Source organism: Mustelus asterias, chromosome 13 (assembly GCF_964213995.1).
Source record: "Mustelus asterias chromosome 13, sMusAst1.hap1.1, whole genome shotgun sequence".
Classification (NCBI taxonomy): domain Eukaryota; kingdom Metazoa; phylum Chordata; class Chondrichthyes; order Carcharhiniformes; family Triakidae; genus Mustelus; species Mustelus asterias.
Genome location: NC_135813.1, coordinates 135,751 through 161,433, shown reverse-complemented (window position 1 = coordinate 161,433; position 25,683 = coordinate 135,751). Strand labels below are relative to the sequence as shown.

General features: G+C 46.3%; 1 protein-coding gene across 1 annotated transcript in view; it reads left to right on the top strand.

Moving 5' to 3' along the window:
* agpat2 (1-acylglycerol-3-phosphate O-acyltransferase 2 (lysophosphatidic acid acyltransferase, beta)) overlaps positions 1 to 24,170 on the top strand; it is a 68,355-nt gene extending 44,185 nt beyond the window's left edge. Inside the window, exons 4-6 of the mRNA XM_078226149.1 lie at positions 18,706 to 18,801; positions 21,130 to 21,202; positions 22,503 to 24,170. Coding sequence (XP_078082275.1) covers positions 18,706 to 18,801; positions 21,130 to 21,202; positions 22,503 to 22,654 — 321 coding nt within the window. The 3' untranslated portion in view covers positions 22,655 to 24,170. The remainder of the gene's footprint in view (positions 1 to 18,705; positions 18,802 to 21,129; positions 21,203 to 22,502) is intronic.
* Positions 24,171 to 25,683: the final 1,513 nt, after the last annotated feature.

Sequence of the window (25,683 nt, the reverse complement as noted above, 5' to 3'; positions counted from 1 at the left end):
AGTGCTGCTCGGGCTGCAGTGGAGAGTGACAGTTGGTGTCTCAGTGAGGGAGTGCTGCTCGGGCTGCAGTGGAGAGTGACAGTTGGTGTCTCAGTGAGGGACTGCTGCTCGGGCTGCAGTGGAGAGTGACAGCTGGTGTCTCAGTGAGGGAGTGCTGCTCGGGCTGCAGTAGAGTGTGACAGTTGGTGTCTCACTGTGGGAGTGCTGCTCGGGCTGCAGTAGAGTGTGACAGTTGGTGTCTCACTGTGGGAGTGCTGCTCGGGCTGCAGTAGAGTAATTAATTTATTTAATTATTTTTCAGTTCAATTAGTGAAAAAAATCGGAGGTTTTTTTTTTCTAAACAGGAAATAGGCCCAGCAGCAGCCTGGGAAGATTTTGGAGGGTTTAAAAGTAGGCCGCACCTTTGAGCGGGCAGCGTCGTTAGCGGGCAGTGGAGTGAGCAGGGGACAGAGTGAGAGCTAAAAGGGCTTTGGCTCACAGGGCTTCGGCGAGGAAGGTTGTTTGTTTGTTTTTCTTCGGTTACACCCCCTTTTTGTTTTATCCCCAAAACTAAAAAGGACATGGCTGGTATGAGTGGGAGGCCAGTATACTGCATTCGGTGTGGGATGTGGGAGTTCCTGGAGACAACTTGCCTCCCGGAAGTCCATATCTGTGCCAGATGTGTGGAACTGCATCTCCTGAAGGATCGTGTAAGGGAGCTGGAGCTGAGGCTCAATGAACTCAGTTTAGTTAGGGAAAATGAGAGAGTCATAGATAAAAGTTATAGTCAGGTAGTGACACCAGGGTCTCGGAAGGAAGACACGTGGGTCACGGTTAGGAGGGGTAATAGTCAGAAGGGTGATGTGCCAGAAAGCACCCCAGTGGCAGTCTCCCATAAGAGAAAGGGATGGGCAACAGATGGGAGAAGGGAAGGGAGTGAGCAGTCTGTGGAGGGATCCCCTGTGGTTGTCCCCCTCCACAATAGGTATATTGTTTTGGATTCTGTGGAGGGGGATGACCCTCCAGGGGTAAGCCACGAGGACCAGATCGCCTCCACGGGGACAGGCTCAGGGGTCCGGAAGGGAAAGAAGGGGTTTAGGAGAGCGATAGTTGTGGGGGACGCAATAGTTAGAAACACGGACAGGCGCTTCTGTGGGACTGAACGAGAATCCAGGATGGTAGTCTGCCTCCCTGGTGCCGGGGTACTGGATGTCTCCGAGAGGGTAGGAAGCATATTTAAAAAGGAAGGTAGTCAAACGGATGTGATTGTACACATTGGGGGAAATGATGTAGGTAGGAAGAGCAGGGGGGTCATACGAGAGAAATTCAGGGAGTTGGGTGCTAGGCTAAAAAGTAAGACCTCCAGTGTAGCAATCTCTGGACTGCTCCCGGTGCCTAGTGCAAGTGAGGCTCGGAACAGGGAGATTCTACAGTTGAACGCGTGGCTAAAGGACTGGTGCAAGAGGGAGGGTTTTAAATTCAGAGATAACTGGGAAATCTTCAAGTCAGGATGGCAACTGTACAGAAAGGATGGGTTACACCTTAACTGGAAGGGAGCAAATATCCTGGCTGGGAGTTTTGCTCGAGTGTTTCGGCAGGATTTAAACTAGTGTGGCAGGGGGGTGGGGAACAAAACAGGAGGTCAGTAAATACTGAGGCTGGGGTCGAGCTGGGGGCCAGGGCAAGGCTAGCTAAGAAGAGGAGCACTCTGGAGGAGGAGGACCTGACTGGGCCTGGAGGTCTGGAGTGCATCTGCTTCAATGCGAGGAGTGTAACGGGTAAAACAGACGAACTTAGGGCCTTAATGCTTGTGCGGAATTTGGATGTGGTTGCGGTGACGGAAACTTGGTTAAAAGGACAGGACTGGCAGCTGAATATTCCGGGGTATCAGTGTTTTAGGCGAGACAGAGGAGGGGCTAAAAAAGGTGGGGGAGTAGCGATATTAGTTAAGGAGCATATTACCGCGGTGCAGAGGGTAGACAACTTAGAGGGGTCATGTACTGAGTCGCTGTGGGTGGAACTCAGAAACAGGAAGGGTGCAGTCACTATGCTGGGGGTGTACTACAGACCACCCAACAGCCCACGGGAAGTGGAGGAAAGGATATGTCAGGAGATTCTGGATAGGTGCAGAAAACATAGGGTTGTTGTAGTGGGGGACTTTAATTTCCCTGGCACAGACTGGAAAGTGCTTAGAGCTGGGGGACCGGACGGGGAGGAATTTGTAAAATGCGTACTGGAAGGTTCTTTGGAACAGTATGTAGATAGCCCGACTGGAGAGGGGGCTATACTGGACCTAGTTCTGGGAAATGAGCCCGGTCAGGTCGTCAAAGTTTCGGTAGGGGAACATGTGGCAAATAGTGACCACAACTCTGTTAACTTTAGGATAGTAATGGACAAGGATGAGTGCTGTCCTACGGGCAGGGTGCTAAATTGGGGGAAGGCTGACTATAGCCGGATTAAGCAGGAATTGGTGGATGTTGATTGGGAGAGGATGTTCGAGGGTAAGTCCGCGTCTGGCATGTGGGAGTCTTTTAAGGAACTATTGATAAGGCTGCAGGATAGGCATGTGCCTGTAAAAAGGAAAGATAGGAAAGGTAGGATTCGAGAGCCGTGGATAACCAGGGAAATTGAGGATCTGATTAAAATGAAAAGGGAGGCGTACGTTAAGTCCAGGCAACTGAAAACAGATGGAGCTCTGGAGGAATACAGAGAGAGTAGGAAAGATCTCAAACGGGGAGTTAGAAGGGCAAAAAGAGGGCACGAGATGTTCTTGGCAGGCAGGATTAAGGAGAATCCTAAGGCATTCTATTCATACGTTAGGAACAAAAGAGTTGTCAGGGAGAAAATCGGACCTCTCAGGGACAAAGGAGGGGAATTATGCTTAGAACCCAAGGGAATAGGGGAGATCCTAAATGAATACTTTGCATCGGTATTCACGAAGGAGAGGGGCGTGTTAACCGGGAGTGTCTCGGAGGGAGGTGTTGACCCGTTAGAGAAAATCTCCATTACGAGAGAGGAAGTGTTAGGTTTTTTAGGGAACATTAAAACTGACAAAGCCCCAGGGCCTGATGGCATCTATCCTCGACTGCTCAGGGAGACGAGAGAGGAAATTGCTGGGCCTCTGACGGAAATCTTTGTCGCTTCTTTGGACACGGGTGAGGTCCCTGAGGATTGGAGGATAGCGAATGTGGTCCCGTTGTTTTAGAAGGGTAGCAGGGATAACCCAGGAAATTATAGGCCGGTGAGCTTGACGTCCGTGGTAGGGAAGTTGTTGGAGAGGATTCTTAGAGACAGGATGTATGTGCATTTAGAACGGAACAATCTCATTAGTGACAGACAGCATGGTTTTGTAAGAGGGAGGTCGTGCCTTACAAATTTGGTGGAGTTTTTTGAGGAAGTGACAAAAACGGTTGATGAAGGAAGGGCCGTGGATGTCGTCTATATGGATTTCAGTAAGGCATTTGACAAAGTCCCACATGGCAGGTTGGTTAAGAAGGTTAAGGCTCATGGGATACAAGGAGAAGTGGCTCGATGGGTGGAGAACTGGCTTGGCCATAGGAGACAGAGGGTAGTGGTCGAAGGGTCTTTTTCCGGCTGGAGGTCTGTGACCAGTGGTGTTCCGCAGGGCTCTGTACTGGGACCTCTGCTATTTGTGATATATATAAATTATTTGGAAGAAGGTGTAACTGGTGTAATCAGCAAGTTTGCGGATGACACAAAGATGGCTGGAATTGCGGATAGCGAAGAGCATTGTCGGGCAATACAGCAGGATATAGATAGGCTGGAAAATTGGGCGGAGAGGTGGCAGATGGAATTTAATCCGGATAAATGCGAAGTGATGCATTTTGGAAGAAATAATGTAGGGAGGAGTTATGCAATAAATGGCAGAGTCATCAGGAGTCTAGAAACACAGAGGGACCTAAGTGTGCAAGTCCACAAATCCTTGAAGGTGGCAACACAGGTGGAGAAGGTGGTGAAGAAGGCATATGGTATGCTTGCCTTTATAGGACGGGGTATAGAGTATAAAAGCTGGAGTCTGATGATGCAGCTGTATAGAACGCTGGTTAGGCCACATTTGGAGAACTGCGTCCAGTTCTGGTCGCCGCACTACCAGAAGGACGTGGAGGCATTGGAGAGAGTGCAGAGAAGGTTTACCAGGATGTTGCCTGGTATGGAGGGTCTTAGCTATGAGGAGAGATTGGGTAGACTGGGGTTGTTCTCCTTGGAAAGACGGAGAATGAGGGGAGATCTAATAGAGGTATACAAGATTATGAAGGGTATAGATAGGGTGAACAGTGGGAAGCTTTTTCCCAGGTCGGAGGTGACGATCACGAGGGGTCACGGGCTCAAGCTGAGAGGGGCGAAGTATAACTCAGACATCAGAGGGACGTTTTTTACACAGAGGGTGGTGGGGGCCTGGAATGCGCTGCCAAGTGTGGTGGAGGCAGGCACGCTGACATCGTTTAAGACTTACCTGGATAGTCACATGAGCAGCCTGGGAATGGAGGGATACAAACGATTGGTCTAGTTGGACCAAGGAGCGGCACAGGCTTGGAGGGCCGAAGGCCTGTTTCCTGTGCTGTACTGTTCTTTGTTCTTTGTTCTTTGAAGGGGGGGAGGTTTAACACAGATATCAGAAGGACATATTTCACACAGAGGGTCGTGGGGGCCTGGAATGTGTTGCCGGGCAAGGCGGTGGAGGCGGACACACTGGGAACGTTTAAGACTTATCTAGACAGCTATATGACCGGAGTGGGAATGGAGGGATACAAAAGAGTGGTCTAGTTTGGACCAGGGAGCGGCGCGGGCTAATTGTTCCTTGTTTCTCGTTTCAAGGCTTCATTCTATGATCATCTTGCTGGTGCCAGTACAGAGCGAGACTGCGGATAGTTGGGAACCTGTCTCGGGGGCAGGGAATTCATATGGTGTTCATGGAAGTGGAAATGACTAGGGTTGGGAAGCATTTTCCGATCAGGGCCATTGTGATCTCCTGGACTCGTTTCGATCGCCTCAGGGGGTCGGAGAGGAATTTCCCAGATTTTTTTTTTCCCCATATTGGCCCTGGGGTTTTTCACTCTGGGTTTTCGCCTCTCCCTGGGGATCACATGGTCTGGAATAGGGGGGTGGGGGTGAGTTAATAGGTTGTAATGAACAAAGCATCGTAGCTGTGAGGGACAGCTCGGTGGATAGGATATTGGTATGTAGATAGGCTGGAAAATTGGGCGGGGATCCTGGATTCAGGATTCAATCCTGGACCGGGGAGCGGCGCGGGCTTGGAGGGCCGAAGGGCCTGTTCCTGTGCTGTATTGTTCTTTGTTCTTTGTTCTTTGAAACCGGAGCACCTGGGGGAAACCCACACAGACACGGGGAGAATCTGCAAACTCCACACAGTGACCCAAGCCGGGAATTGAACCCAGGTCCCTGGAACTGTGAAGCAGCAGTGCTAACCACTGTGCTACCGTACCGTGTGATCGGATCAGTCAAGCTAGGAAAGTGTTTATTTGGAGTAAGGGCAATTATGAGGCTATTAGGCAGGAAATTAGAAGCATAAATTGGAAGAAGGTTTTCTCAGGGAAATGTACAGAAGAAATGTGGGAAATTTTCAAGGAAAATTTGTCTGGAGCTCTACACAGCAACGTTGCAATGAGACGGGAGTTTTGGTAGGTCACAGGAACCATGGTGCACGAAAGCTGTAACGAATTTAGTCAAGAAGAAAAGAAAAGCCTACAAAAGGTTCAGGGAGCTAGGTAATGTTAGAAATCTAGAAGAGTATATGACTAGTAGGAAGGAACTTGAGAGGGAAATTAGAAGAGCAAGAAGGGGTCATGAGAAGGCCTTGGCAGACAGGATAAAGGAAAACCCCAAGGCAATCTACAAGTATGTTAAGAGCAAGAGAATAAGATGTGAAGGAGGAGGACCTATCAAATGTGACGGTGGGAAAGTCTGTAGAGAACCAGTAGAAATGGCAGAGGTACTCAATGAATACTTTGCTTCAGTATTCACAGTGGAAAAAGATCTTGGTAGTTGCAATGCAGACTTGCAGTGGACTGAGAAGATCGAGCATGTGGACATTAGGAAAGAGGATGTGTTGGAGTTTTTGAAAAGCATCATGTTAGGTAAATCGCCGGGACCGGATGGGATGTACCCCAGGTTACTGTGGGAGGCGAGAGAAGAGATTGCTGAGCCTCTGGTGATGATCTTTGCGTCATCAATGGAGGCAGGAGAGGTTCCGGAGGATTGCGGATGTGGTTCCGTTATTCAAGAAAGGGAGAAGAGATAGCCTGGGAAATTATAGACCGTGAGTCTAACCTCAGTGGTTGGTAAGTTGATGGAGAAGATCCTGAGAGGCAGGATTTATGAACATCTGGAGAGGAATAGTATGATCAGAAATAACCAGCACGGCTTTGTCCAAGGCAGATCATGCCTTACGAGCCTAATTGAATTTTTTGAAGATGTAACTAGACACATAGATGAGGGAAGAGCGGTAGATGTAGTTTATATGGATTTCAGCAAGGCATTTGATAAGGTGCCCCATGCAAGGCTTATTGAGAAAGTGAAGGGACATGGGATACAAGGGGACATTGCCTTGTGGATTCAGAACTGGCTTGCCCACAGAAGGCAAAGAGTGGTTGCAGATGGGTCTTTTTCAGCATGGAGGTCGGTCACCAGTGGAGTGCCCCAGGGATCTGTTCTGGGACCCTTGCTCTTTGTGATTTTTATAAATGACCTGGATGAGGAAGTGGAAGGATGGGTTGGCAAGTTTGCTGATGACACAAAGGTTGGAGGTGTTGTGGGTAGTGTAGAGGGATGTCAGCAGTTGCAACGAGACATAGATAAGATGCAAGACTGGGCGGAGAAGTGGCAGATGGACTTCAACCCAGATAAGTGTGTGGTGCTTCATTTTGGCAGGTCGAATAGGATGAAAGAATATAATAAGGGTAAGATGCTTGGCAGTGTGGAAGATCAGAAAGATCTTGGGGTCCGGGTTCATAGGACGCTCAAAGCAGCGTCGCAGGTGGAGGCTGTGGTTAAGAAGGCGTATGGAATGCTGGCCTTCATCAATAGAGGAATTGAGTTTAGAAATCGGGAGATAATGTTTAATGTTCCTCTGTTTAAGAAAGGGAATAGAAATGACCCTGGTAATTATAGACCGGTTAGTCTTACTTCGGTGGTTGGTAAATTGATGGAAAAGGTTCTTAGGGATGGGATTTACGACCATTTAGAAAGGTGCGGATTAATCCAGGATAGTCAGCACAGATTGGTGAAGGGCAAGTCGTGCCTCACAAATTTGATAGAATTTTTTGAGGAGGTAACTAAGTGTGTTGATGAAGGTAGGGCAGTTGATGTCGTATACATGGATTTTAGTAAGGCGTTTGATAAGGACCCCCATGGTCGGCTTATGATGAAAGTAAGGAGGTGTAGGATAGAGGGAAAGTTGGCCGATTGGATAGGTAACTGGCTATCTGATCGAAATGATGTGGAGATGCCGGCGTTGGACTGGGGTGAACACGGTAAGAAGTCTCACAACACCAGGTTAAAGTCCAACAGGTTTATTTGGTAGCAAATACCATAAGCTTTCGGAGCACTGCTCCTTCGTCAGATGGAGTGGAAATGTGCTCTCAAACAGGGCAAACAGACAAAATCAAGTTGCAGAATACTGATTAGAATGCAAATCCTACAGCCAGCCAGGTCTTAAAGGTACAGACAATGTGGGTGGAGGGAACATTAAACACAGGTTAAAGAAATGTGTATTGTCTCCAGACAGAACAGCTAGTGAGATTCTACAAGCCCAGGAGGCAAGCTGTGGGGGTTACTGATAATGTGACTTAAATCCAACATCCCGGTTTAGGCCGTCCTCATGTGTGCGGAACTTGGCTATCAGTTTCTGCTCAGCGACTGCGCTGTCGTGTGTTGTGAAGGCCGCCTTGGAGAACGCTTACCTGAAGATCCAAGGCTGAATGCCCGTGACTGCTGAAGTGCTCCCCCACAGGAAGAGAAGAGTCTTGCCTGGTGATTGTCGAGCGGTGTTCATTCATCCGTTGTCGTAGTGTCTGCATGGTTTCCCCAATGTACCATGCCTCGGGACATCCTTTCCTGCAGCATATCAGGTAGACAATGTTGGCTGAGTTGCAAGAGTAGGTACCGTGTACCTGGTAGATGGTGTTCTCACGTGAGATGATGGCATCTCACGTGAGATGAAGGATGTGGAAGCGCTGGAAAGAGTGCAGAGGAGATTTACCAGGATGCTGCCTGGTTTGGAGGGTAGGTCTTATGAGGAAAGGTTGAGGGAGCTAGGGCTGTTCTCTCTGGAGCGGAGGAGGCTGAGGGGAGACTTAATGGAGGTTTATAAAATGATGAAGGGGATAGATAGAGTGAACGTTCAAAGACTATTTCCTCGGGTGGATGGAGCTATTACAAGGGGGCATAACTATAGGGTTCGTGGTGGGAGATACAGGAAGGATATCAGAGGTAGGTTCTTTACGCAGAGAGTGGTTGGGGTGTGGAATGGACTGCCTGCAGTGATAGTGGAGTCAGACACTTTAGGAACATTTAAGCGGTTATTGGATAGGCACATGGAGCACACCAGGATGATAGGAAGTGGGATAGCTTGATCTTGGTTTCAGATAAAGCTCGGCACAACATCGTGTTGCCGAAGGGCCTGTTCTGTGCTGTACTGTTCTATGTTCTATAATGCTGCAGCTGTATACGACCCTGGTCAGACCCCACCTGGAGTACTGTGCCCAGTTCTGGTCGCCTCATTACAGAAAGGATGTGGAAGCCATAGAAAGGGTGCAGAGGAGATTTACAAGGATGTTGCCTGGATTAGGTGGCATGCCTTATGAGGATAGGTTGAGAAAGCTAGGTCTTTTCTCCTTGGAGAGGCGAAGGATGAAAGGTGACCTGATAGAGGTGTATAAGATGTTGAGGGGTATTGATAGAGTGGATTCTCAGAGGCTTTTACCCAGGGCTGAAATGGTTGCCACAAGAGGTCACAGGTTTAAGGTACAGAGGAGATGTTAGGGGTAAGTTTTTCACTCAGAGGGTGGTGGGTGCGTGGAATCGGCTGCCGGTAGTGGTGGTGGAGGTAGATTCGATAGGGTCTTTTAAGACACTTTTGGATAAGTTCATGGAAGTTAGTAAGATAGAGGGTTATAGGTAAGCCGAGTAGGTAGGGACATGTTCGGCGCAACTTGTGGGCCGAAGGGCCTGTTTGTGCTGTAGCTGTTCTATGTTCTATAACTCAGTCTTAATGGCTTATCCTTATTGTGAAACTGTGCCCTCTTGTTCTAGGCCCCCCCCACCGGAGAACACATCTTTCCTACATCTGTCCTGTTAGAATCTTGTACACTTCAGTAAGATTACAATGATATCCAAATTATATTATTCAATGATATTCTAACTATGCCATGTGTTCTCCACTTATCTTTCTACCCATTCCCACACCTTTCCTCCTCCATTCTTCCCTTATCTCGAGACTCAAACCCAGTTAAAGGCAGTGTTTATATTTTTTCCTTTATTCTTCCATGGGGTATGGGTTTCACTGGCAAGACCAAAATTTTATTGCCTATTTCAGAGGGCAGTAAAGAGTCACATTGCTGTGGGTCTAGAGTCACATGTAGGCCTATAGTAAATTAGGTGGATTTTTAGGACAATCGATGATAGTTTCATAGATAATATTACTGAGGCGAGCTTTATGTGCCAGAGTTTTATTAATTCAATTCAAATTTCATCAGCTCCCATGAAATCTTGTCACCAGAGCATTCGCTTGGGTCTCTGGATTACTAGTCCAATAAAATTACTACTCTGCCACTCTCCCCCATCTCTTGGATGAGGGGAATTTGAAGTTCCCAAGTATTTACAGGCCATTTGACCCACTCTAGCTGCCTCCTATCCTCCTCTATCTAGTTATAAAATACCCTGTTTCTTTTATCCATGCATGTTTATTGAGTTTCCCCTTCTGCATCTATGCTAGTCACCTTAGCCCACTCAATGTGGTATTGTTTTTAATTTTTTTCATTGGATGAGGGCCTTGCTGGCTCGGCCTATATTTTAATTGCCCTTGAGAAGGTGGTGGCAAGCTGCCTTCTTGAACCGCTGCAGTCCGTTGGTGTAGGTACACCCACAGTGCTGTTAAAGAGGGAATTCCAGGATTTGATCTAGTAACAGTGAAGGAATGGCAATATATTTCCAAGTCAGGATGGTGAGTAACTTCGAGGGAAACCTTCAGGTGGTGATGTTCCCTTGTGTTTGCTGCCCTTATCCTTTTAAGTGGTAGTGGTTGTGGGTTTGGGAAGGTGCTGTCTAAGGAGCCTTGGTGAGTTCCTGCAGTGCATCTTGTAGATGGTACGCAGTGCTACCACTGTACATCAGTCATGGAGGGAGCGAATATTTAAGGTGGTGGATGGAGTGTCAAATCAAGCAGGCTACTTTGATGGTGTTAAACTTCTTCAGTGTCATAGTCTTTACGGGCCAGAAGGAGACCATTCATCCCATTGAGACCATGTCAGCCCTCTTTTAAGGAATCATTCCCATGCTCTATCCCTGTAATCCTGCAAGTTTATTTCCCTCAAGTTCCCATCTAATTTCCTTTTCAATTATTTCATTTTCTTGGCTTCCATCGATCTCCTAGACAGTGTGTTCCAGGTCTGCATTTAAAAAGTTATTCCTCCTATTCCTTCTTCATCTGTTGCCCAAAACCTAGCACTTAAATCCTTAGGTCATTGTACCAGCTGCTAATGGGAACAGTTTTCTTTGTCTACTTTATCTAAGCGTTTTATAATCTTGTACACCTCTATCAAATCTCCTTTGGTCCAAAGAGAATAGAATCATAGAATCCCTGCAGTGCAGAAGAGGCTAATTGGCCCATTGAGTCTGCACTGACTCCCCGACAGAGTACGTTACCCAGGTCCTATTCCCGTAACCCCACACATTTCCTATCCATCTAACCTACACATTAATGCACATCTAACCAAGCATGCCGAATGCCTTCTTCACCACTCTGTCCCCCTGTGACTCCACTTTCAAGGAGCTATGAACATGTACCCCTAGATTTCTTTTTTCTGTAACTCTCCCCAACACCCTACCATTAACTGAGTAAGTCCTGCCCTGGTTCAATCTATCAAAATGCATCACCTCACATTTGTCTAAATTAAACTCCATCTGCCATTCATCAGCCCACTGGCCCAATTGATCAAGATCCTGTTGCAATTGGAGATAACTTTCTTCACTGTCCACTATGCCACCAATCTTGGTGTCATCTGCAAACTCGCTAACCATGCCCCCTATGTTCTTATCCAAATCATTAATATAAATGACAAATAACAGTGGGCCCAGCACTGATCCCTGAGGCACACCACTGGTCACAGGCCTCCAGTTTGAAAAACAACTCTCTACAACCACCCTCTGTCAAGAAGCCAATTTTGTATCCATTTAGATACCTTACCCTGGATCCCGTGAGATTTAACTTGATGCAACAACCTATCATGCGGTACCTTGTCAAAGGCCTTGCTAAAGTCCATGTAGACAACAGCAACTGCACTGCCCTCATCGACCTTCTTGGTTACCCCTTCAAAAAACTCAATTAAATTAAATATGAATGGACATATAAATTAAAATACAAAAGACACAATCCCCGATATTACCCTACAATAATCCCCCCTGTTGGCTCTTGGCCATACCCAAGAAAACCACTAACAGACATCTATTGGTGTTTGTGTACCCTCCTGTATTCTAAATATATCTTGTGGATATCATTGCCTGTCCTCATGGAAGTTCTGCTGCTTTGGTCATTGTTGAGGATACAGTACCGGATTCTTCCGGAATGCTTTGGATAAGGTGCCGCACAAAAAGTTAATTCACAAGTTTAGATCACATGGGATTAAGGGTATTTTGTTAGCTTGGATAGGTGACTGGCTGATGGACAGAACAGTAAGAAGTCTCACAACACCAGGTTAAAGTCCAACAGGTTTATTTGGTAGCAAATACCATAAGCTTTCGGAGCGCTGCCCCTTCGTCAGATGGAGTGGTTATCATAGAAATCATAGAAACCCTACAGTGCAGAAGGAGGCCATTCGGCCCATCGAGTCTGCACTGACCACAATCCCACCCAGGCCCTACCCCCACATATTTGTTCACTGTTCTCAAACAGTGCAAACAGACACAGAAATCAAATTACAGAATACTGATTTGATTTCTGTGTCTGTTTGCACTGTTTGAGAACAGATAACCACTCCATCTGACGAAGAGGCAGCGCTCCGAAAGCTTATGGTATTTGCTACCAAATAAACCTGTTGGACTTTAACCTGGTGTTGTGAGACTTCTTACTGTGCTTACCCCAGTCCAACGCCGGCATCTCCACATCATGATGGACAGAAGACAGAGTTGGGATAAATCGTTTTTTTTCTGGATGCCAGGAAGTAACGAGTGGGGGTGCCACAGGGTTCAGTCCTCGGGCCCCAGCTATTTACAATCTATATTAACGACTTCGATACAAATTTGCTGATGACACAAAAATAGGCGGGACAGTGAGTTGCAATGAGGAAATAAGAACCTTGCAAATGGATATAGATCGGTTAGGAGAGTGGACCAAAAGATGGCAGATGGAATTTAACATGGATAAGTGTGAGGTCGTGCATTTTGGTCGGAAAAATGGGAAGGTGACTTATTATCTTAACTGGGGAGAGACTTCGGGGTGCTCCGGTGCAGAGGGATCTGGGTGTCCTCGTTCATGAGTCACAGAAAACTAACATGCAGGTACAGCAGATAATAAAGAAGGCAAATGGTATGTTAACCTTCATAGCAAGAAGATTTGAGGATAGGGATATTTTGCTGCAATTGTATAGGGAGTTGGTGAGGCCTCACCTGGAGTATTGTGTGCAGTTTTGGTGTCCTTATCTAAGGAAGGATGTCCTTGCTATAGAGGGAGTACAGCGAAGGTTGACCAGGCTGATTCCTGGGATGGCAGGTCTGTCATATGAGGAGAGACTAAGTTGGTGAGGATTATATTTATTGGAATTTAGAAGAGAGGGGATCTCATAGAAACTTATAAAATTCTAACAGGGTTGGACAGGGTAGATTCAGGAAGAATGTTCCCAATGGTGGGAGAGTCCAGAACTAGGGGTCATAGTTTGAGGGTAAGGGGGAAACCTTTTAGAACTGAAGTGAGGAGAAATGTTTTCACCCAGAAGGTGGGTGAATGTGTGGAATTCACTACCACAGAATATAGTTATGGAGTCAGAGGTTTACAGCAGGGAAACAAGCCCTTTGGCCCAACTTGTCCATGTCGCCCAGTTTTTACCATGAAGCTGACTTGAGGCCAAAATATGTGACTTCAAGAAGAAATTAGATTTAGCTCTAGGTGCTAAAGGGATCAAGGGATATTGGGGGGGGGGGGGCAGCAGGCTCAAGGAGGGGCTGAGTGGCCTCTGCTCCTGCTCCTAACTCCGATGATCCTCTGTTGCTTCACAAACTTCCATCAGGTCGCCCTTCAGTTTTCTCTTTTCTAGAGACAGATTTCCCAGACTGTTCAGCCTTTCCCGAGCTGTTAAATGCTCTCGGGTGAATCACTGTTGCACCTTCTCCAGTGCAGCAGGGTGGCATGGTGGCGCAGTGGTTAGCACTGCTGCCTCACAGCGCCAGGGACCCGGCTTGGGCCACTGTTTGTGTGGAGTTGGCATGTTCTCCCCGTATCTGCGTGGGTTTCCTCCGGGTACTCCGGTTTCCTCCCACAGTCCGAAAGATGTGCTGGTTAGGTGCATTGACCCGAACAGGTGCCAGAGTTTGGCAACTAGGGGATTTTCACAGTAACTTCATTGCAGTGTTAATGAAAGCCTACTTATAACTAATAAATAAATAAACAAATGAGAAATAGCAGGCCTTCAGGATGGCATAGTGTGGGTAAAACCAGCCTTATTCCCATTGCCAATCAGGGTAGAACATAGAAAGCCACAGCACAAACAGGCCCTTCGGCCCACAAGTTGCGCCGATCACATCCCCACCTCTAGTCCTATCTATAGCCCTCAATCCCATTAAATCCCATGTACTCATCCAGAAGTCTCTTAAAAGACCCCAACGAGTTTGCCTCCACCACCACCGACGTCAGCCGATTCCACTCACCCACCACCCTCTGAGTGAAAAACTTACCCCTGACATCTCCTCTGTACCTACCCCCCAGCACCTTAAACCTATGTCCTCTCGTAGCAACCATTTCAGCCCTTGGAAATAGCCTCTGAGAGTCTACCCTATCCAGACCTCTCAACATCTTGTAAACCTCTATCAGGTCACCTCTCATCCTTCGTCTCTCCAGGGAGAAGAGACCAAGCTCCCTCAACCTATCCTCATAAGGCATGCCCCCCAATCCAGGCAACATCCTTGTAAATCTCCTCTGCACCCTTTCAATGGCTTCAACATCTTTCCTGTAATGAGGTGACCAGAACTGCGCGCAGTACTCCAAGTGGGGTCTAACCAGGGTCCTATAAAGCTGCAGCATTATCTCCCGACTCCTAAACTCAATCCCTCGATTAATGAAGGCCAGTACGCCGTACGCCTTCTTGACCGCATCCTCCACCTGCGAGGCCGATTTAAGAGTCCTATGGACCCGGACCCCAAGGTCCTTTTGATCCTCTACACTGCTAAGAATGGTACCCTTCATATTATACTGCTGCTTCATACCATTGGATCTGCCAAAATGGATCACCACACACTTATCCGGGTTGAAGTCCATCTGCCACTTCTCCGCCCAGTCTTGCATTCTATCTATGTCTCGCTGCAACTTCTGACATCCCTCCAAACTATCCACAACACCACCTACCTTGGTGTCATCAGCAAACTTACCAACCCATCCCTCCACTTCCTCATCCAGGTCATTTATGAAAATGACAAACAGCAAGGGTCCCAGAACAGATCCCTGGGGCACTCCACTGGTCACTGACCTCCATGCAGAGAAAGACCCCTCCACAGCCACTCTCTGCCTTCTGCAGGCAAGCCAGTTCTGGATCCACAAGGCAACAGCCCCTTGGATCCCATGCCCTCTCACTTTCTCAAGAAGTCTTGCATGGGGGACCTTATCGAACGCCTTGCTGAAGTCCATATAGACCACATCCACCGCTCTTCCTTCGTCAATGTGTTTGGTCACATTTTCAAAGAACTCAACCAGGCTCATAAGGCACGACCTGCCCTTGACAAAGCCGTGCTGACTACTTTTGATCATACTAAACTTCTCTAGATGATCATAAATCCTGTCTCTCAGGATCCTCTCCATCAACTTACCAACCACTGAGGTTAGACTCACCGGTCGGTAATTTCCCGGGCTGTCCCTGTTCCCTTTCTTGAATATAGGGACCACATCTGCAATCCTCCAATCCTTCGGAACCTCTCCCATCTCCATCGACGATGCAAAGATCATCGCCAAAGGCTCCGCAATCTCCTCCCTCGCCTCCCACAGTAACCTGGGGTACATCCCATCCGGTCCCGGCGACTTACCAACCTTGATGCCATTCAATAGTTCCAACACATCCTCTTTCTTTATGTCCACATGCTCGATCCTTTCTGTCCACCGCAAACCAGCAGTACAACCACCCAGATCCCTTTCCACCGTGAATACCGAGGTAAAGTATTCATTAAGCACCTCCGCCATTTCTAACGGTTCCGCACAAACTTTTCCCCCTTCACCTTTTAAGGGTCCTATGCCTTCACATCTCATCCTTTTACTCTTGACATATTTGTAGAAAGCCTTGGGATTCTCCTTAATCTTACCCGCCAAGGCCTTCTCATGACCCCTTCTCGCTCTCCTAATTTCCTTCTTAAGCTCCTTCCTACATCCCGTATACTCCTCTAAATCCTTAACACCTCCTAGCTCTCTGAACCTTCTGTACGCCTCTCTTTTCTTATTCACCAGGTTCATCACAACCTTCGTGCACCATGGTTCCCGTACCCTACCAACACCCCCCTGTCTCATCGGAACGTTGTCATGCAGAGCTCCAGACAAACATTCCTTGAAAATCCTCCACTTTCCTTCGGTACTTTTCCCCAAGAATGCCTCCTTCCAATTTACCCGTCTAATTTCCTCCCTGATGACACTGTATTTCCCTTTACTCCAGAGAAACACTTTCCTAGCCTGCCTGATCCTATCTCTTTCCAATGCTATCGTGAAGGAGATAGAATTATGATCGCTATCCCCAAGATGCTCACCCACCGAGAGATCCTCCACCTGTCCAGGTTCATTAGCCAGCACCAGATCAAGTACAGCCTCTCCTCTAGTAGGCTTATCCACATACTGTGTCAGGAAACTCTCCTGGACACACCTAACAAACTCCTCTCCATCCAAACCCCTAGCCCTAGGGATATTCCAATCTATGTTTGGGAAATTAAAATCTCCCATCACGACAACTCTGTTATTCCTACATCTCTCCAGGATCTGTTTCCCCATCTGCTCCTCAACATCTCTGTTACTATTGGGCGGCCTATAGAAAACACCCAGCAACGTTACCGACCCCTTCCTGTTCCTAACCTCCACCCACAGAGACTCCGTAGTCAATCCCTCCACGGCGTCCACCTTCTCTACAGCCGTGACACTATCCCTGATCAACAGTGCCACTCCCCCCCCTCTCTTGCCTCCCTCCCTGTCCTTCCTGAAACATCTAAAACCCGGCACCTGAAGCACCCAGTCCTGTCCCTGAGACATCCAAGTCTCCGTAATGGCCACCACATCACAATTCGAAGCAGCAATCCACGCTCTAAGCTCATCCACTTTATTCACTACACTCCTGGCATTAAAATAGACACATCTCAGACCTTCAGCCTGAGCACTTCCCTTCTCCATCACTCGTCTAACCTCCCTCTTACCCTGTTTACATTCCTTATCTATATGCGAGCTAACCTCCTCGCTCTCAGTCCCCTCATTTCGATTCCCTCCCCCCAACCTTTCTAGTTTAAAGTCTCTCCAGTAGCCTTAGCCAACATTCCCGCCAGGATATTGGTCCCCCTGGGATTCAAGTGCCACCCGTCTTTTTTAAACAGGTCACACCTGCCCCTAAAGAGGTCCCAATGATCCAAATGCCCAAATCCTTGTCCCTTGCTCCAGTCCCTCAGCCACGCATTCATTCTCCACCGATTCCTGTTCTCACTCTCCCGCGGCACAGGCAGCAATCCCGAGATTACTACCTTTGCATTCCTCTTTCTCAGCTGTCTACCTAACTCCCTATATTCTCTTTTCATGACCCCTTCCCTCTTCCTACCTATGTCAGCAGTACCTATATGCATCACGACCTTCGGCTCCTCTCCCTCCCCCTTCAGGATTTCTGAGACTCGACCAGAGACATCCCGGACCCCTGCACCAGGGAGGCAAACCACCATCCGAGAGCCCCGTCTGTGTCCGCAAAAACGCCTATCTGACCCCCTCACCGTAGAGTCCCCAATTAGCACTACCCTCCTTTCCTTACCCTTTTGCACTACTGGGCCAGGCTCAGCTCCAGAGACACTGCCACCGCTGCTTCCCCCAGGTGGGCTGTCCACCCCAGTAGTACTCAGACAGGAGTACTTATTATTAAGGGGCACATCCACCGGGGTGCTCACCATCAACCGAGCTTTCTCCTTCCTCACTGTTACCCAGTTACCCTCCTCCCGTGGTCCCGGTGTGACCACCTGCCGATAGCTCCTGTCAATGACCTCCTCACTATCCCTAACCCGGCGAAGGTCCTCGAGCTGCAATTCCAGTTCCCTAACATGGTCCCTTAGGAACCGCAGCTCAACACACCCAGCACAGATATGGTCGTCCGGGAGGCTAGGAGCCTCCAGGACCTCCCACATCCTACATTGGGAACAACATACTGGCCTCACACTCATAATTGCCCCTTTAAACACACAGGGAAAAAAAAAGTGAATGAAAATTTTAAACTTACCTTTCCTCCTCCTGTTTTCTCCAAAGCCCTGCTCTCACTGAGTCTTTTTTTTAGGTTAGAGGAGGAGGGAGGGTGGGATACTCTACAAGTGTAGAGTATCGGGATTCCTCTCTGTTCCAATTTATTGGGGGGAAAAAAAAATCTCTCTCTCCCAGACCTCCCTGCGCGACCACTTCCGGGTTTAGATATTTTTAAAGAAAAAACCCGCGAAAAAGTAAGTTAAAAAATAACAGCGCTTACCCGCAGCACTCCTCTCGCGAATCTCTCCCTCTCTGCTGCACTTCCAAGACGCAATGAGCCCTGGTGTCCTGGGCACTCTGGCCCTGAGGTCTGGCTGCCCACTGGGCATTCTGGCCCTGAGGTCCGGGTGCCCAGCTAGCTGCTCTGCCCCTGTCGAATACTCTCTGCTTCAGAACCTCCCCAAAACCATTCCTTCAAATATCTGATGAATCTTTGCTGTTTTCTATTTGCCTGTTTGTTTTCTCCCGCTAAAGTGTTTTTTGCTGTTCGAGGAGAGCTGTCCCTAGTTGTGTCTTTAATATTTTCAAGTTGAGGTTTTCTGGCAGAATTTCCAGGTCATAACACAAGTAAAATATTGCGGATGCTGGAAATATTTGGAGAGAATAAAACCGCTAACATTTTAGGCTGATGATCTTTTGCCAGACCGGACCATGAAGAGGTAACGATTGATGCAGTACTCTAGGAGCTTAATGTAAATTTAAAGCAAGTGTTTTTGAGTGCTATTTGGTAATAAACCTCAAACTGAGGTTATGCTTTGGCTTTTAGCTTAACCATATTCTGTACTGATATTACCTCTGTTTCCCTCCAGATCAGATTGTGGGTGTTTCCAGAAGGGACCAGAAATCATGATGGCAACATGCTGCCTTTTAAGCGAGGAGCTTTCCACTTGGCCGTGCAGGCACAGGTAAAAACAGTTCCAATGTGGGAAATGTGCTAACAGAGAGGTGAGGTTCCACTGGGGTTTGGAATGTGGGGTTCCTGGGTTCAGGTTGTGTAGAAAACAAAGAATTTTCAGTTTGGCATTTAGTGGTCCAAACGTGTTCTGTGTGCAATAAGTTCTCATTGTGTGTTGGACATCAGTTAGTTAATGGGGCATGTCATCTCGTTGAGCATCGTGAGATTCATTTTAATGCCGCTTCTTGTGTGATCCGATTGGTGCCAGTTTGGAGCGCCCTATTCTGCCCCTCAGTGTCCCAAGTTGTGGCCTCTTCCCTGCTCCCTCCCAGACTTACGTTCCTGGTGAAGATCCAGATCCAATCCAGAGCCCAAGTTCTGATAAGTGTTGATCTTGGCTGCTACAATCTGTCCTTAAAAAATAAAAGTTTTGCTTTGCTGCTCTTCTGAACCCCTGTGCAGAGTGAGGGTTCAGGAGAGGGAAGCAGCAAGAGGGTGAAAGGTCACATGGTCGGAACGGAGAGGTCAGGAAGGGGAGACGAGGAGGCCAGAACTCAGAGATCCAGAAGGATCAAGGAGCAGGAAGTTTGGGAAGTAGGATCTGCAGTGTGCAGGAAATACATGAAGTGGAATTTTTTTCTTTATTTTTAAACTTTTATTTCATTTACCGATGTAGGAATGTAAAATCTTTCAACTTGAGGGTATAAGGTTTGAATATTTGTTTTTTTCTGATGAACAGGTTCATGTACAACCTAAATACAGTTTGAATATTGATTCCTATGGGAACCAATGTTTCATTTAGTCAGAAAAAAACTCAGCAGGTCTGGCAGCATCTGTGGGGAGAGTAAGAGTTAATGTTTCAAGTCCATGTGACTCGTCAGAGTTTTTGCATTTATTTCGCTTAAAGTTTTTTCATTTGACGTGATTTTTGGGGACACTAAGTGAGGACCTATTGTATTGCAGTGTGTGTGTTGCCGAAACCTGTTGTATTGTGCGCTCGAGGAAATCCTAGCCACGTTTATGCAACATACCCTCATTGTTTAACTCTAATATCCTGGTGTCTTTCAGTGTGCTGCCTACTACAGCAGTGTACCTTTCTTGACTGATGTGTTATCATATACACAGCTTATTGTGTCTCCAAGCTTGATGTCAGTAATGTCATTTGCAAACTTAGATAAATAACTTTCTTCCTTCATTGAAAGATGAAAAGTGAGGCCCAATACAGATCCTGAGGAATATACTGACATCCCACACATCAGAGTATGTTCTCATCTTCCCAGCTCTGTCTCTGAACCACATCAGTTTGAACTTAAAAAAGATGTGTGAACAAGCCAATAGAAAACTGGAAAAAGGGGGCTATTTGTGGTCAAAAGTACAGAAGAATAACTTTTTACCGACCTAATTTTTGTATGAAGGTTGGAGAGCTGTGCAAAGTCCCAAATGTGCAAAAGTCATCTGCTTTGGACGGTAAAAATGACAGGACTTGCATTTATACAGGATATCACAAAGCTGGTCCAGAGTCTAAAAGATGACAGCTAATTTGTCCACAGCAAGCTCCCACAAACAGTAGGTGTGAGGCCAGATAATGTTTAGAAGTGTTTGGTTGGGTGTAAATATTGGCCAGAGCTCCAGGAAGAATTCCACAGCTCTTCAAATCATACCATGTGAATGGGAAGCTGTAGGCCTCAGGTTGACATTTCATCTGAAAGGCTCTGCCCCTCTGACACTGTAGCCCAATTACGCAGTCTCAACCACCACACCCAACCCTCTGCCTTGTGACCCACCCATGCCCCGGCACTGAAATGTAGCCGAAAAGCTTTTGCTCAGCTTTAAGTCGAGCTTCAAGCCATGACCGTGAGACGCAGCTCAGCTTCCATACCCACAGTCTGTGTTTAAAGTGAGGAAAAGAGGGGGATGTAGGGCCAGCTCTCTTTTCTGCCTTTAGCTGAAGGTATTTGACTGGAAGGAAAGATGTTCAAAGCTCCTGAAAGTCCTATTGAGATTATGGAGCAGTGCTGAGACCTGATTATCCTTTTCATTTTCACTAACCTCTTTCTATTCAGAATCAGTGTTACTCGGATTTAGTCTTCCTAATGTCAACTCCGTCTTTTTCAGAGGTCGCATCTGAAATGTTACCAGTTTTTCACCCACACTGAAGAATTTGCTGTCAGTTCCAGAATCTTTTATTTATATATTTCAGATTTGACATTTGCTTACTTTATCTTGGTCGTGGGTACCAAACTTCAGGGAAGTTGGATACCTGATTCCAGGAGCAGAGGAAGCAATAGTCCAGCCAACATTGATTATTGAACTGTTTAATTACATCTACTGTTTTCAGGTTCCAATTATCCCAGTGGTGTTCTCCTCTTACAATGACTTCTACAACAGAGCAGAGAAAAGGTTTACCTCTGGTATGTATCTGAACTTTGTCAACTTGCCTGAAGAAGGCCCATTTCAGCCCTTTCCTCGTCTCAGACTGTATAGTCTGCTCATTAACTAGAAGTTTTAAAACTGTTACCGTGGGTTGGCTCAGCCTGAAAACAGGCTGCCTCTGTTCTTATCTGAAGACCACTCACTGAAGGACAGACACTCCTGCCCTTCAACTCTTTCACACAAATCATTTTTGCATCCATTGAATTGTGGCATTAATGAGTTTGAACTCTTGTTTCTCGACTTTTACTTAACTTTTCAAATGATTGATTCAATTCCCTTAACACATCTTCAAAGCTGCTGTATTTGAAAGCTGGGTTCTCCTGCTCATCAGCTCTTCAATTAATCTGATTTTCAGAGAATCCTACAGTGCAGAAGGAGGCCATTTGGCCCATCGAGCCTGCACTGACAACAGTCCCACCCAGGCCTATCTCCGTAACCCCACATATTTACTCTGCTAATTCCCCTGACACTAAGGGGCAATTTAGCATGGCCAATCCACCTAATCCACACATCTTTGGACTGTGGCAGGAAACCAGAGCACCCGGAGGAAACCCACACAGACACGGGGAGAACATGCAGACTCCACACAGACAGTGACCTGAGGCCAGAATTGAACCCGAGTCCCTGGTGCTGTGAGGCAGCAGTGCTAACCACTGTGCCACCGTGCCACCCCAGGTTCCTGGCGCTGAGGCAACAGCGCTAATCACTGTGCCACCATGCCACCCTGGGTCCCTGGCGCTGTGAGGCAGCAGTGCTAACCACTGTGCCACCGTGCCGCCCATAATTACAGCCAAGCTCGAACGCTTGAGTCTAGTCTTTGAAGTGTTTAGAAATGTGTGGCTGATTTACTAAAATCTTTCTCCACGTATAGAAGTAATTGTGTAAACTTAATGATCTGGAATGTGTTCCCTGACAAGGCAGTGGAAGCAGATTCAATAATGAAAAAAAGAATAAATATTTGAAGGGAAAAGAAACATTGCAGGACTTGAGGGAGGAACAGGGGAGTCTATTAATTTCATGATACTTTGAAAGGACAGGCACAAGAGGCCAGATGGCTGTCTCCATTCACATTGTGCCCCCCCCCTCCCAAACACTACCCAATCTGAGCTGCATTAAACAGCACAGACTCCAGTGCTTGGAAAGAATTGTGTAACCCCCACCCCCAGCTTTATTGGGGTTGAATGGAGAAATATATTAAACCGTGGCACCGTCCGAACTGTATACGGGGGCAGCAAAACTCTCCTATCCCAATGTGATGTGGCTTCTCTTTATTTCCAGGTAAGTGTACAGTTCAGGTTCTTCCTCCTTTGGAAACTCGTGGCCTGACCACAGACGATGTACCAGAGCTAACAGAGAGAGCGCGGAATCTACTAATGGCCACGTGGAATGAAATCTCTGCTCCTATCCTCAAAGTGAGTGGAGCCAAATGAAATCACTGTTCACTGATCTGTGGGAGTGTTTGCGTCAGTGATGTTTGTGCTGGCGTCTACACTGATGCTTCAGATTGTGTAATTTAAGATTTACACTAAATGGATTTTCATGAAACATTAGGAATTCCTCACTGATCAACAAGATGCTGTCACTTGCTCCATGTGGTAGTCTCTTGCTGGACAGCTTGGGCAGGAGATCCCAACCAATGGATTTGGCCTGAGGTGGGATCTCTTGCTTGTAAGTAATAGGAAGAAGGCAGAGGCTCTGTGAACTGCTTAACTGCTGTCAGTTCTACTGGCTAGGGTTCTCTCACACTCAGGCTGCTATTCGTTCATCATCTGAATACAGTTGTCATTCTGTTGTGTCCATAAAAAAATTTCAGAACCAGAGATTAATCATAAGTCAACATGTAGATTGAGGGACTAGACAGAAAACTCTTGCTGCCATTCGCAATTGTGCACCGTGACGTCTGGTAATAAAGTAACACTCCACAATGACGATTGGCTCCATCAGTCAGACTTCAAAACATCAGGATTTTTGTTTTAGCACTAGATGAGTTTTGTGTGGAGACAGAGGCCATTAACACATTCCGCATCCTTTCCTGAGCAGGCCTCAATTCCCTTTCCTGTTTCATTTGCTGCTTATCCAGGGAATTAGAGAGTGTTGTACCTACCTTGCTGTAAGTGGGGCAGAGTTATTGCTCCAGTCCGCACTTGCCTTGATCCTATCAATATTGATCAAGTGCTTTCATCCAAATGTATTCAATTGTTGAGTTAGCTATAATGTATTTTTTGAAGTGAAGATGTCTTAAGCTTCGCAGGAGGCAATTTCCCACCATTGAGGTAGTTGCTGTTTGCATTCCTGATGAGCTAAAGTCACATTGAGTTTCAGCACCAGGGTCGGGACCTGATGTAAATTACAAGTCTCAGTATTTCCAACAAACTAAATGTACAGAACTTAACCTGCTGTAAACATGTGCAAACCTGACTGTACAACATTTATGGCACTAGAAATGAACACTGCCCTCTCTTCAACCTCGCAACAGACCAAATAATGTGGAGGCCACCAGGTCTGTAATGGCAATTCCCAGGTATCAGTGTTTAGGGCCATGAATATATGTTTTGCAGCTTATTTTGCCGTATTGCTTTTGAATGTCTGTTTCTGCACCATTTGTAATTGTCTGGGTAAAATATTAAATAATGCTGCATGTAAATGTAATTCGCATTGCTTTGGGCTTTTATGTGAGAATACTTGATCCTTTTTAAAGTTGTTATTTTCAATCAACTTTTGAATAAATATTTAGCTACCATTTCATCTCTTGCATCTCTCTTCCCCATTAACTATTCAGTTTTTGTCTTAATTCTGTGACTGCGGATTTATGAACAATAAAATCATTTGGACAATGATGTTTCAAGAGTTGGGAGTAATTACAAAACATTTAGAAGGATTTTATCAAAGATTGTCTGAAATGTTGCCATTCTTGATGTAAAATAAAAGAGCAGCAGTGTTTCAAAATGATATTGCGCTTTCTTTGCCCTATTGCAGCAGCACCGTCTCTTGCACACACTTGAATTGACATTGAACTGGGTCAAATTCTATACACACTGGTAGCCAATTCACACCTTGTTTGCATTAAACATTTGGGAGGTAGAGGAGATATAAATCCCCCTTTTATTTACATCAGTAGGTGTTCACTGATATCCCACAGAAAGGGGACTATGGTTACACATCAAACACTTTTTTTCTTTGGGTTATAATATTGGGAAGAGAGAATTGTTTTGAAGAACTCTTTCCATTTTGAAGAGTTGGGCGGAAAGCCTCAACAACAATATCAAGGCTATTTGTTGAAATGCTTGACTTGAATTTGGCCTCCTGGACATGGTATTTCTTTTGGGTTCAATGGAAGTGATGAGAATAAAGGCAAAGTGTGTTTAGCTTATTGAGACTTTTTAACTTTTTCTAGTAGAATTATTTATGTATTTGTGTCCAACTTTTGGCTTCTTGCAATAAGAAACAAGTAACTTTAGAAATAAGGATGTGCCTGCTCCTCTAGTTAAGATCGTAGTTGACCTTCATTCCCAACTTTTCCTTCCTGCTTTATTCCCAAACATCTGTCAGTCCGTTTTAAGAATACTTAATGACTGAAAATCTGCAGGGTCCTGAGAGAATTCCAAAGATCACAACTAATGTTCCCACTTTTTTCTTCAAATATATTACTCTGTCTCTCCGTCCAAGTCTTGGAAATGGATTGTGAGTAATTGATGCGCCAGCACTGATCCTTGTAGCACTCCACTGGTCACAGCTTACCCACCTGAAAATGCCCCACTCATCTCTACTCTCTGCTTCCTGTTTGCTTACCAATCCACTAGCCATGCTAATCATACCACCCCACAACTTACTGAGCCCTTATCTTGTGTATTAATCTTTTGGCTAGTGTTCTAGTGAGCTGCGCAACGAGGGACAATGAGGAAAATGAAAATAAATAGTGGGGGCAAGGGATCAAATTTTAGAAGATGTGGTATACCAAGGAGTAGAGAGAAAGGTATTAATATGGGAACCAATAGACCATGACAAGAAGGGGAATAAATCAGCACGAGGCTAGATAATGCAAAAATATGACAAAACTCTGTATCTGAATGTACATCGCGTCCCAACAAAATGGGTAAACTGAGCAGAAATTGAAGTATGATCTGATAGGCATGACTATAGTGTGGCATAGATTGGGATCTGAATAGTAAAGGGTGAGACACATTTACGAAGGACAGGAGGCTAGGAAAAGATGGAGGGGTGGCTTTGTTAATTAATGATGATATGAGCACATTAGAGAAGGGTGACTTAGGTTCAGGAAACCAGGACATCGAAGTGGTTTGGGTTGAAATGAAAAAGGATAAAGTCAAGGAGTGACTTGAGTGGTGGACAGGCCCCCTAATTGTAACTACATGGTAGGACAGAGTATAACAGAAGCAATAATGGGAGCTTGTCAGAAAGGTACAGTGTTAATCATGGGGAATTTTAATCTACATAAAAA